This window comes from Megalobrama amblycephala, linkage group LG6, assembly GCF_018812025.1.
Source record: "Megalobrama amblycephala isolate DHTTF-2021 linkage group LG6, ASM1881202v1, whole genome shotgun sequence".
Taxonomy (NCBI): Eukaryota; Metazoa; Chordata; class Actinopteri; order Cypriniformes; family Xenocyprididae; genus Megalobrama; species Megalobrama amblycephala.
In genome coordinates, this window is record NC_063049.1 from 27388751 (window position 1) to 27405683 (window position 16933).

At 37.4% G+C, this 16933-nt stretch overlaps 3 protein-coding genes across 3 annotated transcripts; all 3 read left to right on the forward strand.

The window, feature by feature from the left end:
- Positions 1-200: 200 nt before the first annotated feature.
- On the forward strand, positions 201-5527 carry gtpbp8 (GTP binding protein 8 (putative)). Its single transcript, XM_048193613.1, has 6 exons — positions 201-1103; positions 1341-1439; positions 1525-1655; positions 1809-1908; positions 2553-2671; positions 5094-5527. Exons 1-6 carry the CDS (start codon positions 780-782, stop codon positions 5179-5181), a joined length of 861 nt encoding a protein of 286 aa, XP_048049570.1. The 5' UTR covers positions 201-779; the 3' UTR covers positions 5182-5527.
- Positions 5528-7618: 2091 nt separating this feature from the next.
- Positions 7619-11573, forward strand: slc10a2 (solute carrier family 10 member 2). Its single transcript, XM_048193615.1, has 6 exons — positions 7619-9351; positions 9658-9776; positions 9884-9972; positions 10051-10226; positions 10371-10528; positions 10679-11573. The coding sequence occupies exons 1-6, from the start codon at positions 8972-8974 to the stop codon at positions 10849-10851; spliced, it is 1095 nt and encodes a 364-aa protein (XP_048049572.1). The 5' UTR covers positions 7619-8971; the 3' UTR covers positions 10852-11573.
- Positions 11574-12388: 815 nt separating this feature from the next.
- On the forward strand, positions 12389-16776 carry LOC125270238 (toll-like receptor 13). The gene has a single exon (XM_048193614.1). The coding sequence runs from the start codon at positions 12525-12527 to the stop codon at positions 15351-15353; it is 2829 nt and encodes a 942-aa protein (XP_048049571.1). The 5' UTR covers positions 12389-12524; the 3' UTR covers positions 15354-16776.
- Positions 16777-16933: the final 157 nt, after the last annotated feature.

Genomic DNA, 16933 nt, shown 5'->3' on the forward strand with positions numbered 1-16933 from the left:
TCAAATTAATCTATAGTAGTAGTAAGGGTTAGCTAGTTTGGGACCAAACGAAGATTTATTTATTTGTGCCCTCCTCCAGTGCTTTAAATACAAGGAACACAATAAACATATTGCTACATAGTGAGCAGTGAAACTTACAGGTTTGGTAAAAATGTATCTTTTCCCACGCAGTCTTTTTGTATAGGGTGGAACCCTTGTTCTTTTGTTTGTTTCTTCCGGTTTGGTTCTGATGTAACACACGCAAGTACACAAGTACGACATGTTAATAAGTTGCCTTTTTTATCTCTCTGTACATAGCTGCTGACATAGACATATTCTTCAGTTAATGTGATAGCATTTAGAAATGTGCTTTTGAACGAGCAGAGTTAGTTCTTCGGGACGCAGTGACATTTTTTTAAATAAACTTTAAGTCTAGTGAATTTATGTAGTCGGGTTTGCAATAAGCTGAGGGTTTCACTGCTGGGTGTAATTATAAGTTCTTGAAACTTTTCAAAAGGCAGCATATGCATGGCATATGTCTATTTGTAAAATTATTTAAATGCTGAAAACATCTGTGAATGACCTCTGTATATGCAAAAACGTGGATGGATATGAATCATAATATGCAATTCAGTAAATCTTAGTGGAAAGATTTAAACTTCAGAAAACGACAAGAAAGCCTTCATGAACTCAAAGTCCCAATGAATGGATATCACACACATTATAATACATAAAGCAGATGTCAGTGCATCCTAAAACTGACATCAAAAAGCAGTTGTCATACTGAGTGATCTAATATAATGCTGAGGATAAAGACACTGCCTCTACTGCAGACACATATATTATGTTGGCCTTTGGTCCTTCAGAGAGGTCATCGACTGGCCTCCATTAAACATGTGTGTCTGCTCCCTGAGAGGAGGCGTCAGGGTCTTCTGTACCCCTTCAGCGGTCTGGTGGAGCACCTGTCCTCACAGGTCAATCAGACAGAATTCAACATCTTCCATCCCAGCTTGGAGGAGCTCCGTCAGGCAGAGACACTGTTCACTCCCTCCTCTAAACACGTTATCGACTACTCAACCTCTGCGGTCCGGATGGAGCATGTACCTATTCTTAAACAGCCAGAGGTGAGATAAAAATCTCATTAATTGTCATCATCACTTGATTAAATGATGAAGTACTTAGATTAAAAAAAAATGGGTTAGAAAAGTGCAGTTAAGTGCCGAAAAGGTCATTGTGTCCAAATGCATTATGGGGCCCCTATTTAATATAATAACAGAACTATTATATATATTTCTCTGTTTGAGAACCGCTGCACTAGACATTTCGAACTGTGTCTCAAGTTTGCTTTGTGCGTATTACAGGTGTGTTTTATGGGCAGGAGTAATGTGGGGAAGTCGTCTCTCATCCGTGCCTTGTTCTCTCTTGCACCAGAGGTAGATGTGCGAGTCTCTAAAACTCCGGTGAGTCTATATGTTATGAATGTTCTCCACTGTTCACTCCTCTGTGCTCAGAAGTTGATAATTCTCAATCTTTATTATGACACAGGGCCACACCAAAAAGCTTAATTTCTTTACTGTGGGAAAGGCTTTTACTCTTGTAGACATGCCCGGGTATGGACACATGGCCCCACGGGACTTTGTAGATATGGTTGAACCATACCTTCAAGAGCGTCAAAAGTAGGTTGATGATGTTTTCATGATACTGATATTTCTTCTTGTGTCCTTGTGATGAGATTAAATAGTAGATGATAAAGTTCATGTCAGTGTACTATATAAAGTTATGGAAGTCTTAGTTTTCCTTTTTTGATTTCCTTATTTATGTGTCTCTAGTCTGGTGAGGACGTTCTTGTTGGTGGATGGAGGTGCAGGTCTGCAGAAGGCAGATTTAGTTGCTGTGGAGATGTGCCAGGAGTTCAATTTGCCTTTTGTGGTGAGTGTTTGACTCTCATGCTCTTACCATGACTGTCCAGCAGGGGTCGATCGAGTACTGTACACTTTTAGCAACATCTCAGCCTAGATCAGTGGTTCTCAAACAGGGCCTCAGCAAACTTCCAAGGGGGCATCAAGATAAAGGATTAAAATAAACTAAAATAACTAAAACATACGATTTTTTAAATCTTAATTCACCCTCTCCACAACACTTTCTTTCTTTCTTTCTTTCTTTCTTTCTTTCTTTCTTTCTTTCTTTCTTTCTTTTTTCTTTCTTCTTTGAAGAACCAGGGTTGCCACTGTGTAGAAGACCCTAGATATTTGAGGCAGCCTAATTTTAAAAGTGTGATTTCTAGACCTGAAAAAGTCATGCAATTTTATACAATTTTATAACTCCATGGGAATTTTTACACATTTTATGAATATGAATTTTCTATTTATGTCAAGCTCTAAAATTTTTAATTTACACAAACTTGACCCAAACCATATTCATAAGTGATTTGATATCCATGTGGAGAGTCAGTCCTAAAGATTGGGTTAAAAATACTAATAAGAATTGATTTTAGTGTCAACAAGTGCAAAATACTTTTTCAACTCAAAGGTTTATAAGGTTTTAACCCATTTTCTCTCTGTGTCATGTTTTAGCTGGTGGTAACAAAAATAGACAGAACCCGACAGGGCGCTTTATTGGCTCTTGTTCTACAGCTTCGGGACTTTATTAAAAATCAAACCAGCACGTGTTTCCCACAACCATTTCTTGTGAGGTGAGATATATAGACACACATCATCATAATAATAATCATTTTGCTTCCAGAAAAGTTTACACACATACAGGTTTAAACAATGAGATTTTTTTTATGCTGAAATTATATAAATATAATTTAACTCCATAAATTCATAAACACTTTTGCTGGAAGACTATCACAAGTCAGTTTTAAAAGAACCTCATGTTCGTCAGCAAGATAACATTATCTAGTTGTCAAATCAGCAGATTTTGCAACAATATCACAGAAAACCAAGCCCTGGAGTGAAAGGGAAATGGACTAGACTGAAAGGTCTCATATACTGATCCAGAACCTAATTGTTGAGCCCTGACAGAATATATACAGTGGGCTCCACAAATATTGGCACCCTTGGTAAATATGAGTAAAACTGACTGAAATTTTGTTTTTGCAATTTTTCCTCTTAGTCTTTCATTTTCAATTAAAGTCAAATAGTTGACAGAAAAATATTCTTATCATAAAACTTTTTTTTTTCTGAAATATATGTATTCCGTAATTATTGGCACCCCTTAATTTAATACTTTGTGTAACCTCCCTTTGCCAAGATAACAGCTCTGGATCTTCTCCTGTAATGCATAGTAAGGTTGATGAACAATATGGCAAGAGATCTGAGACCATTCCTCCATACAGAATCTCTCCAGATCCTTCAGATTCAGAGGTCCATGCTTGTGGACTCTTTTCTTCAGCTCATGACAGCTGCTATGTCTATGGCAAAACCTTCATTCATATTTTGAGATGTGCTTTGGGTCGTTATCAAGATGGAAGATCCAACCACTGACCAGTTTAAACTTCCTGACAGTCAGGAAGGTGTTGATTTAAGATCTGCTGGTACTTGACAGAGTTTATGATACTAACAAGTTGTCCAGGGTCTTTGGAAGAAAATTACCCCCACAGCATTAAAGATCCACCACCAAACGTCACAGTGGGGATGAGGTACTTTTCTACATGGCTATGCTTCTGTATATGCCAAACCCATCTCTGGTGTTTTTCCAAAAATCCTTATTTTATTCCAAGTTTGATTATAGTTTTGGGGACTTTCTGACCCCAAGACCCAACTAGCATCTGCAGTTCTCCAACTTTGATCCTCCTCACAAACCATCCTCCTCAGTGCGTGTGCAATCAATATAGACATATATCCTCTTCCAGGAAGATTGTTACAATCTCCAGTTGATTTAAAATTCTTAATCATTGCCCGGATATTGGTAATGAGTATTCCACCAATTAAATTATCATCTTATAGCCATTTAATGATTTGTGCAGTGCAACAACCATTTGCCACACATCATTACTATATTCTCAGGTCTTTCCCATACTGATGGATGACTATAGGAATTCGACCTGTGTGTAACTTCATATTTATGTGAAACAGGAAGTCATGAATTATCACTTAATTCTCCCTGATCACTAAAGTGAACTTAAAAACATGCCATATGAATGGGAACATACTTCAGTTAGATTTTTACTCATTAGAATTTGTAGGGGTGCCAGCATATTTTTGAGAAAAATCATACTGATTTCATTTATTTCACATTTATATTTTGTAAAATTACCTCCTATTAAAGGTTAGATTTTTGTGAATATTTTGAATCGAAAGACTAAGAGGAGAAATGGCAAAAACACTTTTTTACAGTCAGTTTTGCTCTTTTTTACCAAGGGTGCCAATATTTATGGAGCCCTTTTTATTCATCAAAGAAACCTGGAAAAAAATGTATTACACGTTCCATAAAAATATTAAGCAGCACAGCTGTTTTCAACATATTAAGAAATGTTACTTGAGCGCTAAATCAGCACTTTAGAATGATTTCTGAATGATTGTGACACTGAAGACTGGAGTCATTGCTGTTGAGAAGTCAACTTTACCATCACAGGAATAAATTATATTATAGAAAACATTTTTGATGTGTAATATTTCACAATATTACTATAATGCTTCTTTCAAAAAATGTTCCAATCTCAAACTTTTGAATGATAGTATGTGTGTGATAATCTGCCTTTATCGCCTACATCAAAGTTATTTCCTAATTGTATCAGCAAGGGTCATCTTACGGATGCGTGTTTGAGCAGTGATGATCCTTAGTCACTTCTTTTGGTTTTTATGTCAGTGTACATCTAAGGTTCCCTTGATCACCAGCAACTAGATAAATCCTATTATACAAATAAACCAGTGTCTCTGACCTGTAGTTTTATAAGAGTGAGGAAGGTTTGCTGTTAGATGAAATATGTTAATGTGGTCAGATGGTTATCAACTTGATAAGATAAGGCTAGGGGTTCTGGAAACAGTTGCACTGGCTTTTGTGTCAATACAGGAAGTCACTTTTTCACAGATAAGGTGATAAGTAACATACATTATAACAATATACACATAACTTTATTTCTCTCCCCCTCTTTTTCCTATGACCTACAGTTCAGTCCAGTTCTCTGGGATTTACCTGCTCAGGTGTTTCATAGCACACGTAACAGGAAATCTACAGCTTACCACTCAACAGTTGTGAGTGTACTGCACTGCCTCACCATATACATATCACAGATGAATTTAAGGTCTGGGTGCAATGTTATCTGGGATGGTGTGAAAAAGACCACTTTGAAAATGATTAATTTAAAGCATTGAATTGTACATGCTGAATCTATGTATTATTTTGCAAATGCAGAGGCAGGAATCCCATTGTTACTGGTTTCAGGATTCATGCAGCTCTGTATAAACTCACTGAATAATCCAGGAATCTATTGTATAATTTTACAACATGCATATTTGAGTTGACTTGTTCCTGTGTGTTGCTGTATAGTCAACTAGAATACTTTTTCTTCCAAATAAAATGACATTAAATGTTGCATTAAATCTTTGTGAGTGCCTGTTAAATTTCTGCTCTTGCTTTTGGAGCTTAAACTTAAAATTATCAACATGATATGATGATAAGATCAAGTTTCGGATCAGTTGTCAGGGTTTTTTATAGAATTCGTTAATTACTGAACTTAAATCCTAGCAAATTGGTTAAACCCAGTGAATGGATAACAAATGGACTTCTTACTGATGAAATTGATCTCCCAGGTTTGTTTCTTCTCCCAGATTAATTGTAAACATAGTGTGTTTTGGTCCTCATTACACATCACTTAAAGGTGCAATATGTAAGAATTTTGCAGTAAAATATCCAAAAACCACTAGGCTAGTATATTTTGTTCACTTGAGTACTTAAAACATCCCAAATGTTTGCATCTGTTTGTAAATCGTAAGAAAATTGCAATTTTAAACCAAGGCTTCGGGACGTGTAAGGAGTCACCTGTCAATTGCGTCATACCCGTGCTACCCTCGATTTTCCTCAATTTTTTTTATTTTGTAGAAACCATGGAAACACCAAAGACACTTTAATATTTACGTTTTAATAGACAAGGGAACAACTGTTTTGATATATTTATAGGCAGAAAACGAAATATTGTTATAAAGCTCAACACGTTTAGTCTTATTGTTTAAATCTAATTTTCTTGATTTTTTGCGAGTACCATGCTTTACCATGCCTCAGAGAAAAACACTATTTTGTGAAGTAGCTAACATAGCATAATCAGATGCAGCTTTATTTTTAGTAACAATAATACAGCATTTTCTCCATCATACAATACTAAATAATTGCATGCCATTTATCAACACAAGCCATCCAGCATTTATTAATGATATACAAGTGTCTCACAGCAGCCGCAGAGCGAACGCACAGAGTAAAGTTATAACATTTTCAACACACTCAAATGTATCTAATATGATAAACAGAGCTGTGTTACCTTATACTCGTGACCGGAAAAGCGGAATCGGCGCCGGCGACCGTGGCATAAAGTTGCGCTGGTCGCGGTGTGTGTTTGCGCAATCGCTCCAGCGGCCTCGTTCAGCTCCCACAACACTCAGTCCTGCTCTGCTTCTTACTAGAGTAACTTTAATAATCACATCCATGAACATGATTTCTTCCCGAGTCCTATCCCGATTATTTTCCACCGGCTGTTGAGGTAAAGACCACATGTCCCAAGATTCCGCACTCAAACTTGGCGTCATCAAGCTACGCCTTTGTTTTGAATAGGCCTCTAGCAACCTCTAGTGGGCAGAAAATATTACATATTGCAGCTTTAATTGTGGTAAGTAACTAGAGCCAGGTGCACATTGTGCGATATATAATATTCCTTTACGATTGTTGCTTGTCAGACTTGTACGTTCATGATCCTCATGTCACACTGTGGGATCTCAGCTGTCATTTATGTCAGACTGTACGACAGTCAAGACACGTTAAAAACAGATGCACGCATGAAAACTTGTCCAGAGTATTACATCATCGACCCATACATGTTCTGTGACTGTAAGCTGCATTACACGCGGGACTGAAATGGTGGCTTACAAAGACATCTGTAGCATTCATTTTGATCACGGCTTGTCTCGAAAAACGAAGACAATTTGACATTCGATGTAGGAGAAGTCACACTGCAGGACTGTGTGCCAAATCTTCTGACATTGCCAGAATTTCGTCTGAGGTAAAATTTGATCGCAACGGTCATTAATCGGCTGTCTATGAACATGTCAAACTAGCGATCAAGGACTACAGATTTTAGCCTAGGATTATAGGTATCTTTTAAGGCAGGAGCACACCAAGCCGACAATCAGCCGTCGGGCAGTTTTCGACCGATTCGACATGTTGAATTGGCGTCGGAGCTCGTCGGTCCATCGGGCCATCTGATCATTCTGATTGGCTGTTAAGCTACTGCCACCTGCTGGTTTGGAAAGGCATTTCATCGTATGCAGGCGCAGAACGGACGTGCGGGCCGTCGGCTGTCGAGTTTTGGTTTGATGTGTCAGGGCAACTTTGGACCCAGATTGCCTACGTGAGCCAACCCCGCAGTCTGCTTTCATTGCCACTAGTTCGTCGGCGTCGGCTTGGTGTGTTCCTGCCTTTAGGATTCTCAAAATTTGTCTCAGACAACCAAATCGTGGACAAAATCGCACAGTGTGTACCCGCCTTAAGTCAGGTTTTGAGATTTCCCCTCAGGGTGAACATTCTTATTTGTATTCTACAAGATTATTTGATTGGACAAGAACAGCCTTTGACAAGCACACAACTTGTTTTACAGTTGCAATTGCATAGACACTAAAATCCATTAAATTGGCCTTATATCATAAACAATACTAAAACTATATAATCAGGAATTCTTTTTTCACAGTACCTTTTTAAACCTGTAGACTTAAAACTTCAAAATGTTACTCTGAAAACCCTCATTGTGATAAGAAATTATGGTAAAATCAGTCTCATAGTGTAATGAGTGCTTATTGTTAACAAAAGCCATGCTAACCCTGGGACAGGGCTTCATAACCCAGGGCTAAAAGCTGCACTAAACTTTTTTAAAATTATGAGTGTGACATTATGCTTAACAATTAAAAAAGGGACCTTGAACAGAGAGTAAAAAACATTAAACAAGCTAATTTTTATGTTTTTATTTTTTTACATGCCCTCAGAGAACAGTATACACCAGTTCCATCAATGAACTTTGTACTTTGGTGTCAAGAGACATAGGGTTAAAGCAGTTATATAAACACCTCAAACTGTTTAATTTTTTTTTAAAGTTTAACTTTGTGCCCAAAGGTATATGTGTGTGCAGTTTTGTGTTGAAAGGAAAGTGAGTGAGGTACCATACATATCTTTAGTCATATCTCTAAAGGGTCCTTTAAAAATAATAATACAGCTTATACAGGCATTATTTCATCTGTATTCTTTGACGCAACATTGGTTCAGGTAGGCAACATCTCTACTCAGCAACAGTAGGGGTGGTGATGGTACAGGGCAGTACCTGGAGAAAAACAATAAAATTTAAGTGCCACAATGTTATAAAATGGCAAGAGGGTGCAATTGCATTTATTGTGCCTAAACTTAACCTCGACAATGACATTCTTTTTTCTTTTTTTTCTCACCCACTCTCTTTCTTTTATGTGTTAGCATTTGGACACTGACCCCATAAAACATTTGCAGCAAGTTAATTATTTTTCAACATTTTTTCCTCGGAATTTTATAGACCCTATGCATATATTAAAGCTCTTAGGGACAGGTAAAAGTTAGCTCTTTGTCACCCGGGATGCAAGAAAGAGGGAACTAAGGGGGAAAGAAGGTGTATAAGATAATGTTTAGAAACACTCCGGAATCTTAGCTCACTTTCTCCAAGAAGCTTCATTCCCGCAACTTCTCTATTGGAATCTACGCCATTGACCCTATAGGATCCTACTTTTAATTCTTCATCACTTCATTCGAACTCATTTTTGTCACCATGTGCACAGAAGAGCCCACCTGCCCTGAAAATGCCACCATCTGCTCGGGCACATCTTGCCTGGTTCCCCGTGATCCGTTCAATGACATCCTCAACACGGTGATGAGCACCACGCTTACCGTCATGCTGGCCTTGGTCATGTTTTCAATGGGCTGCACCGTCGAGGCAAGACAGCTCTGGGTACACATCCGCAGGCCCTGGGGCATTTTTATCGGTTTCCTGTGCCAGTTTGGCATCATGCCTTTCACTGCCTTTGCACTTTCACTGATTTTCAACGTGCTTCCAGTCCAGGCTGTAGTTATCATTGTTATGGGCTGTTGTCCTGGAGGTTCCAGCTCCAATGTTTTCTGCTACTGGCTTGATGGAGACATGGACCTAAGGTGAGACTGTCAATGTTATGTTTCTTGTAACAGTGAAGACATTCTAGTTCCTAGTTGAGCTGTGTAAACATAGGCTCTGTGGATTTTGTTTTAAAATGCGGCAGTGTCATTTGTAGGTTTGCTTCCGTTGTTCACATAAAATGTCTACTAAGCTAATCTAGATATTTTAATATTTTACATGCTTGCTAAATTATAATTATAGTTCAAATTATAGTTTCTAAAATTATTTAGAATTATAGAATAGCAATATTTTATTTTTTTATAACACAACTATATGACATATACACTGATTTCTGCCACCTATAGCATCAGCATGACGGCATGTTCTTCAGTCTTGGCTCTGGGAATGATGCCTCTTTGTCTGCTCATCTACACCACAGTCTGGACTACAGGCGATGCCATCCAGATCCCTTACAACAGCATCGGTAAACAACATCAAATAACTTGATGAGAATATAGAAAAAATGAAAAGATTTTTCATTTTATGTATTTGTTTGATCTTGTATCTTAATTGGACTGATTTTCTTTTCAGGGATCACGTTAGTCAGTTTACTTGTGCCTGTCGCTCTTGGGATTTACGTGAAACACAGATGGCCCAAAGCAGCCAAAAAGATCCTCAAGGTATGTTTTTGTTTCTGGGTTTATTGTCGTAAATTCTTATGCATGCCGTGCTGCTTCACTTTGTATTTGTACGTATAGGTGGGATCCGTGGTGGGAATCTTCCTCATCATCATCATTGCAGTTATCGGTGGTGTGCTATATCAGTCCTCATGGACCATTTCTCCTTCGCTTTGGATCATCGGTACCATTTATCCATTTATCGGCTTTGGGCTCGGCTTTCTCTTGGCACGCTTTGTGGGACAACCTTGGTACAGGTAAAAATATGTAAATTATGTCTTCCATAAGCTGGTTTGTTTGGAGCAGTTAGCACACATCTTCTGAGGCTTCAATAAAAGTGGCAAGAAGTCTGAAGAAAAAAACACTCTCTGATGGTTTATTTCTCGTGAACGTGATTGCAGGTGCCGCACCATCGCGCTAGAGACGGGCATGCAGAATGCCCAGCTGGCAAGTACTATTACCCAGCTGTCCTTCACCCCTGCGGAGCTTGAGGTCATGTTTGCTTTCCCCTTAATCTACAGTATCTTCCAACTGGTTGTGGCTGGGGTTGCAGTGGGAAGTAAGATAAAATTCTTTACTCTGCATTTAAGCATTAGGAATATGAGGGTTTTATTCACTGTGGGGATAAGCATGTTTGGGTATCAAAACATTGACTTGATTTTGAAGAGTTGATAACGCTGTATCATGGACTTCTGTATGTTTTTTTCAGTCCATTACTCATTCAAGCGCTGTAGGCGGAATACATCAGCGGATGAGGATGGAGAAGGCACACATAGCACCGTTGAGGATCAGAGTAAGCAGAATTATGCCTTGGAGAACGGTGGCTTTCACTGTGATGAGAATGGCAACACTGAGGATAAGGACAAAGGTACAAAGATGTGAGCTAAACATCCTTCTGCTAGCCTGACCACTCAATGTTGATCTTCTGGAGGCATGAAATGTGAACAAGCTATTCGAGCTCAATGAGAGAGTGTGGAGTTAAAATCCACCCCAGTCAAGACAGCTGGATCCACTTTCCTAGGCAAAAAAAAGAACCTTCAAAGTTTTTATGATGAGTATGTCCACAGGGTTGTCTTTTGTCTGTGTATTGCATATTAGGGTTTGTCTTTGTCTGCAACATTCAATTAATGCATTGTAGATTCAGTGTTTAAGATTACTGACATTCACTGACTTGTCTCAAATGCCCTGAAAAATGCAAGTTACTCCACCATTGAGAAAAAGAAGAGAAATGTTTAATAATTTAAAATAACATATAGTAGGTTAAATGTAAGCTAATTTTTTAAGAATGTTACTTTGTAGACACATAATTGTAATGGACCTTTAATAAATGTTTTGCTTTTTAAATTATTTATGTATGATACAGAAAAATTGTTATATATTGGAAGCTCTTTTTTTTTTTTTACCATGTTTGAGCAATGGGTCTCTTCCCCTTTTATGGGAATCGAAGCAATGGACCTTTTTTTTCTGAAGTATTTCATTGCTTTAAATGACTTTTAACATTTAAACATTAAGTATTAAATGTTTTAGGTTGTCATTTCAACAATTTGTTTTACTTTTTAATATGTTGGTGATATTTATATGCAGAAGAATACTCCATTAATAAATTAATATTCAAATGTGTTGTCAGATTTTGATCCTAGACTTCAAGTTTTTATTATTCTGTACAATTTTATGATTGCACTTAACCGTAGCTTGATTATATTTGCTGTGTATACCACTGCATGCAGGTAATTGTTGTGAAATAGTTCTTAATTGTTGTGAATTGATCTGAAGATATTGAATCTGCCACAATGCACTTTCTCAGATATAGCAGAAAATTTGATGGAATTCCTCAGCTCGATAATAATAAGTTCAGACTAGCTAAATGATCTTTCAGAACTTTAAACTTAAAGTGATAGTTCACCCAAAATTAAAATTCTGTTATCATTTAAATACCCTCATGTTGTTCCAAACCTGTATGACTTTCTGGTTACACTTTATATTGATGATCCACATTCTACTAACTCTAAGTAACTTTGTAACTAAAATCAACTAACTCTCATTAGAGTATTAGTAGGCTGTTATGTGTGTTAGGATAGAGTTAGTAGAATAAGTTCACATATACGTGCAAAGTTACTTGGTTAGTAGAATGTCTGTTGAGGAGCATCAGCAGATATTATGCATATATCTACTTATGATCCAGATGAAAGAAAATCCTACAAGTTTGGAAGGACATGAGGGTAAGTGATGGCTGAACTTTATTTTTAAGTGAACTGTGCTTTAAAGCCCTCACGCACAGTGGCGTGCACAGGGGCGGGGGGGCTTGAGCCCCGGTGTCCCCGCGTTCCCATCCCCCCTCGCGGAAGACTGCACGCCACTGCTCATACATGGTGTTAAAACCACTGAGAAATAAGGCAACTGACTAAGAATCACACCTTCATTGAATTCAGCCACAGAAAAGGGAAGTTTCTATCTTATTCAAATGTTCTGACATGGTTAATTACCTCCAGTGAAAGAGAGAGACGACGCCTAGACGAGCAGAATCATAAGCTGTAAAGATCATTGAGGAATTGAAGATGGTGCTTCTGTTCTCATTTCTAATATCTCTGAAGATATCATGTGTTTCTTCTTGGTCTGCTGGTAAATGTCTTTTCTACAGTGTTTCGGAAGAGTTTCCTGTTGCTAAAGCCTGTACTGGAAAAACAAACACTGCCTTCTGCCATCATGTCACTGACATTAAAGAAGACCTGCGTGAACTTCCATCAAACTTACAGAACCTCTGCATTCAAATTGACCGAGACTGCCACAGTACCTTGGCTCCAGACTCATTCGCACGTTTTGTTTCTCTGGATTACCTTGAAATTCATGGATGTTTTTCAGAGATCCCTCCGGAAGCTTTTAATGGTTTGACAAATGTAACTTCATTAAGATTAGCTAATGTTTTAAAAAACTGTTGTGAGGTAGCTCTTGATTTCAGTCGCCTTCCCTCACTTAACACTTTGTTTCTTTCAAACTATAGATTATCATTATTGGCACCAAAAGTTTTTGAAATGATTCCTTACTTGCAAAAATTATACTTGTTCAAAATGTGTTTGAAGGATATATCTGAGGTTCTGTGTCGACTGGCAAATGTAAAATCACTGAAGGTATTTTATCTATATGAACACACATTAAATAGACTTCAGTACCCAAACTGCTCAGTTTTCAACACCTCTCATGGTTACATATCTACTGTGTTAAACATTGAAGAGGTAATATTGAAAATGGGAAAATTAGAGCATGTAGATGAGGGAGCTTTGAAAGTTTTGGGAAATCTGTTTGAATTTATTTTTCATTCTAAAGACTTCCTCAAAGATCTTTCTTTAATTGGAGTACATAAAATCAATAATTTGGGTGTCATGGTGGATGTACTTAAAATTGATGACTTGTGTACAGCAGCAAAGTTATATTCAATTGAGACTTTTCAAGTTTTTTATGAGAGTATTAAGTTGCCCCTGACTCCTACTAATATCTCAGATGGCTGTAAAGATGTTAAAAATGTTTGGCTTGAATATCTTTTTAAGAATGAAAAAAAACTTATAGATGTATACTGGTTCTTTCAGATTTTCAGGAACCTCACTTCTGTTTCCATAATTAGGTGTGTGCTTAGACCAAATGACTTTCAATCTCTTTGTGCTTCAGATCCACAGATAGTCAAACAGCTTTCCTTTATGTTTCTAAGCTCAAATAAGATAGATGAGATAGTTGCATACCAATTTATGTGTTTCACAGATCTTGAAATTCTAGATTTATCCTCAGATCACATTTCTAACATAGAAGATTTTGCTTTTGTTGGATTAAACAATTTGAAAGAGCTATATCTCTGTAGCAACAAGTTATCTTACATTTATCAACACACATTCAGTGGTTTATATGGACTAATGGTCCTAGATCTCCAAGAAAATCCTATTATTCATATCGAATCTCATTCATTTGGACATCTTATTAACCTTAGCACACTTCTGCTGGGAGATCTGAACTTTCCACCTGACATGTCACCAATCAAGCTGCATTTATTTGATATATTTGGCATAATTCCATATAATTTGAGTAATATTTTAATTAGTTCAGGCCTGAGACCAATGCAGCTTGTGATCAGGAGTAATACTACACTGGATCAGGCTCTAAACTTGCACATCAAAGGTCAATATGTGACTATTGAGGACTGCAACAGTTCACTCTTGACATCTGTTGTCACACTTCAGATAGATGCAGCATATGTGAGCTGTGGAAATGAATTCATTGGGAAATATGTCAGATCGGTCGTCAGTCTGGAATTTAACTCCGTGTTCTCAGGCGATATTGGAGACTTGTCTGTAATCAATCAGCTTGTTCATTTAAAAACCTTAAAATTGGCAAACATTGAATTGACTAAGCAGCCAAACATGGCCGTAATGTTTCACAATCTGACCAAACTCCAGACGCTGATCCTGGCGAACTGCAGATTCTTCTTTCTGGATGGAAGTCTGACCAAAGATTTAAAGGCACTGACAGGTCTAGTGCTCATTCTAAAAGACAACGTCAATGTTCTTCAGAACTTGGTGGAACATCTCACTAGTTTGAAATACCTCTGTCTTCAGGGCTTGAGTCTGTACTGCAGTTGTGATAATGCGTGGCTGCTCTCATGGGTGAAGGACAACAGGAAGGTACAGGTTGACATGTTCAACCCCACCATGAAAGAACTGCAGTGTTTGAGTTACAATGGAATTGACCACCTCAACTTTATTGACTATGCTAAGGAGAACTGCTCATTTGAAATCGAATTTGTGTTCTTTGCCTCCACTTCTGGATTTTTGTGTATTTTTATTATTGTGGTACTGTCATATAAGTTTGCAGGCCAATACATCGCGCCTTTCTATCACATTGCCAGTGGATGGTTCAGAGAGGCTTTGCGTGGGAACGGTAAACATCAGTACCGCTATGATGTTTTCGTGTCTTACAGCGCTAAAGATGAACACTGGGTCATGGAGGAACTTCTTCCTAACTTAGAGAGGCGCGGCCCTCCGTTTTTGCGTCTCTGTCTGCACAGTCGGGACTTTCAGTTGGGAGAAGACATTGTGGAAAACATCACAGACAGCATCTACGCAAGTCGCCAGACTCTTTGTCTCGTCAGTCGCAACTACCTCAGTAGCAACTGGTGTTCTTTGGAGTTGCAGTTGGCCACCTACAGGCTCCAGGTAGAACACAGGGACATTCTTATCCTGGTCTTCCTAGAAATGATTCCATCTCGCTGGCTATCCTCCCATCATAGACTGGCCCGGTTGGTAAAAACTAGAACCTATCTAGACTGGCCACAGGACCCAGAGATGCATGAGGCATTCTGGGACAGGTTATGGTGTAAACTCAGCTCTAATAAAGCCAACTAGACTTTGTTTCTGTACATTGTAAAGTTGATTAAACAATTGCAAAGTGAGCAAAATTCCACCAAAAGTTCAATCAATATGTCAACTAATGGAAAAAATTTTCTATTTTTCTTTTTTCTTTCTTTTTTTTTTTTTTTACCTCAAGTGGCAAATGGATGAGAAAAGTTAACTTTAAATATATTTAGCTTAAATGTAATGTCCATGTTTTATTTACTTTTTTATATGCTTAATAAACCTGGTGTAACATCAAATATGTTACTGTGCAAACATGACAAAATATGGCTGTAGCAAGAGTTAACTATTTCATCTTAAAAAAAAATAGCACACTTTAAACATACATAAACTGATGTTTGGAGTAACTACTGAAATATATTTTTCTGATAAAAATCAACCTCAGACTATTTCTGAATATGTTCAGAAATGAGCTGCTCTTAGGAGATATTTTAACCCATGCGTTTGTACAAATTAGTTTCAGTTCATGTTTTCTGGAACACTTTCCTTAGTGGGGTGGGTTTAAAAGAAACTTGTTCTGTACAAATTTTCTTTGTATTTCTCAACTGTAAGCATGTACAGGTTAAACTAATCTGATCACAAATTACTGCATGCACACAAACACAACTTTTGTATCCTTTTTTTTATTTTTGATTACATGATTAAAAAACTGTTTGACAAATTTGAAAATTAAAATTTATATATAGAAAATTTGTATTTAGAAAAAAACTTTCAAAAAAAATAAAATTTAAACAACTTAAAGATATCATCAATATCATTTTTTGGCATATTAGATTTCCGCAAGACAGTCTGTAGGTCTATTTTTTCTCCCTTAGCTGTTTGTGCCGTATTGTTTTTTAACACTTCTTTTTTTTGCGAATAGTTGTGGTCGGCTGCAGTTCCTCCCATGTTTCAATTACACAGATTTTAACTGTTCTAGAGCACATCCTGGAAAATGCAGATCTGGTTCTGATAGTGCTGTTGCGTGCCATGAAGTCTCTGAGGTGCCATCGAGTTCTCCAAAGAGTAAAGAAGGAACAGGACTGTTTTGTTGGGAAAGTCTTTTGAAGCATCAGTGCCTTGTGAACTTCTATCTTAAACTTCTTAAATCTCTTCTCCACTCTGAATTTACAGTTTTGTTTTCAACTGTACTCACACAAAATCCTTACAAGTCACACAATTTCTGAAACCTGACACTCAAACAGCAGAACCACACGCCAAATCTGCAAAACCATGCACTATTTTTTTAACCTTCGATTCAGTTTTCAATTTCATAAAACACTTTTTGCAAAACACATCACACAATTCTCTATTTAACATACAAAAATCTAACAGGAAGTATCTTGATTTCCTTTTTCAAACACAACCATTGTTTCTGTCCAACTACACATGGTTGATGTGTTTCTTTTCTTTCGTACTTTGTAATACTGTATTCACAACCACAAATGCTTTCAGTGAAAAAAATAAAATAGTTTGGTTTCAATCCTGCTTTCATGTTTATTGTGAATTTTTCAACATCTCTCTGCCTATTAAAAAAATTATACTTAAAGGGATAGTTCACCCAAAATGGAAACTGTTATTATTTACTTACC

Coding starts and splice junctions, on each gene's coding strand:
- gtpbp8 (XM_048193613.1), top strand. CDS start 780: ATGCTGAGGATAAAGACACTGCCTCTACTGCAGACACATATATTATGT. Junction 1,656..1,808: donor TACCTTCAAGAGCGTCAAAA/GTAGGTTGATGA, acceptor ATGTGTCTCTAG/TCTGGTGAGGACGTTCTTGT. Junction 1,909..2,552: donor AGTTCAATTTGCCTTTTGTG/GTGAGTGTTTGA, acceptor GTCATGTTTTAG/CTGGTGGTAACAAAAATAGA.
- slc10a2 (XM_048193615.1), top strand. CDS start 8,972: ATGTGCACAGAAGAGCCCACCTGCCCTGAAAATGCCACCATCTGCTCG. Junction 9,973..10,050: donor CAGCCAAAAAGATCCTCAAG/GTATGTTTTTGT, acceptor TTGTACGTATAG/GTGGGATCCGTGGTGGGAAT. Junction 10,227..10,370: donor GTGGGACAACCTTGGTACAG/GTAAAAATATGT, acceptor ACGTGATTGCAG/GTGCCGCACCATCGCGCTAG.
- LOC125270238 (XM_048193614.1), top strand. CDS start 12,525: ATGGTGCTTCTGTTCTCATTTCTAATATCTCTGAAGATATCATGTGTT.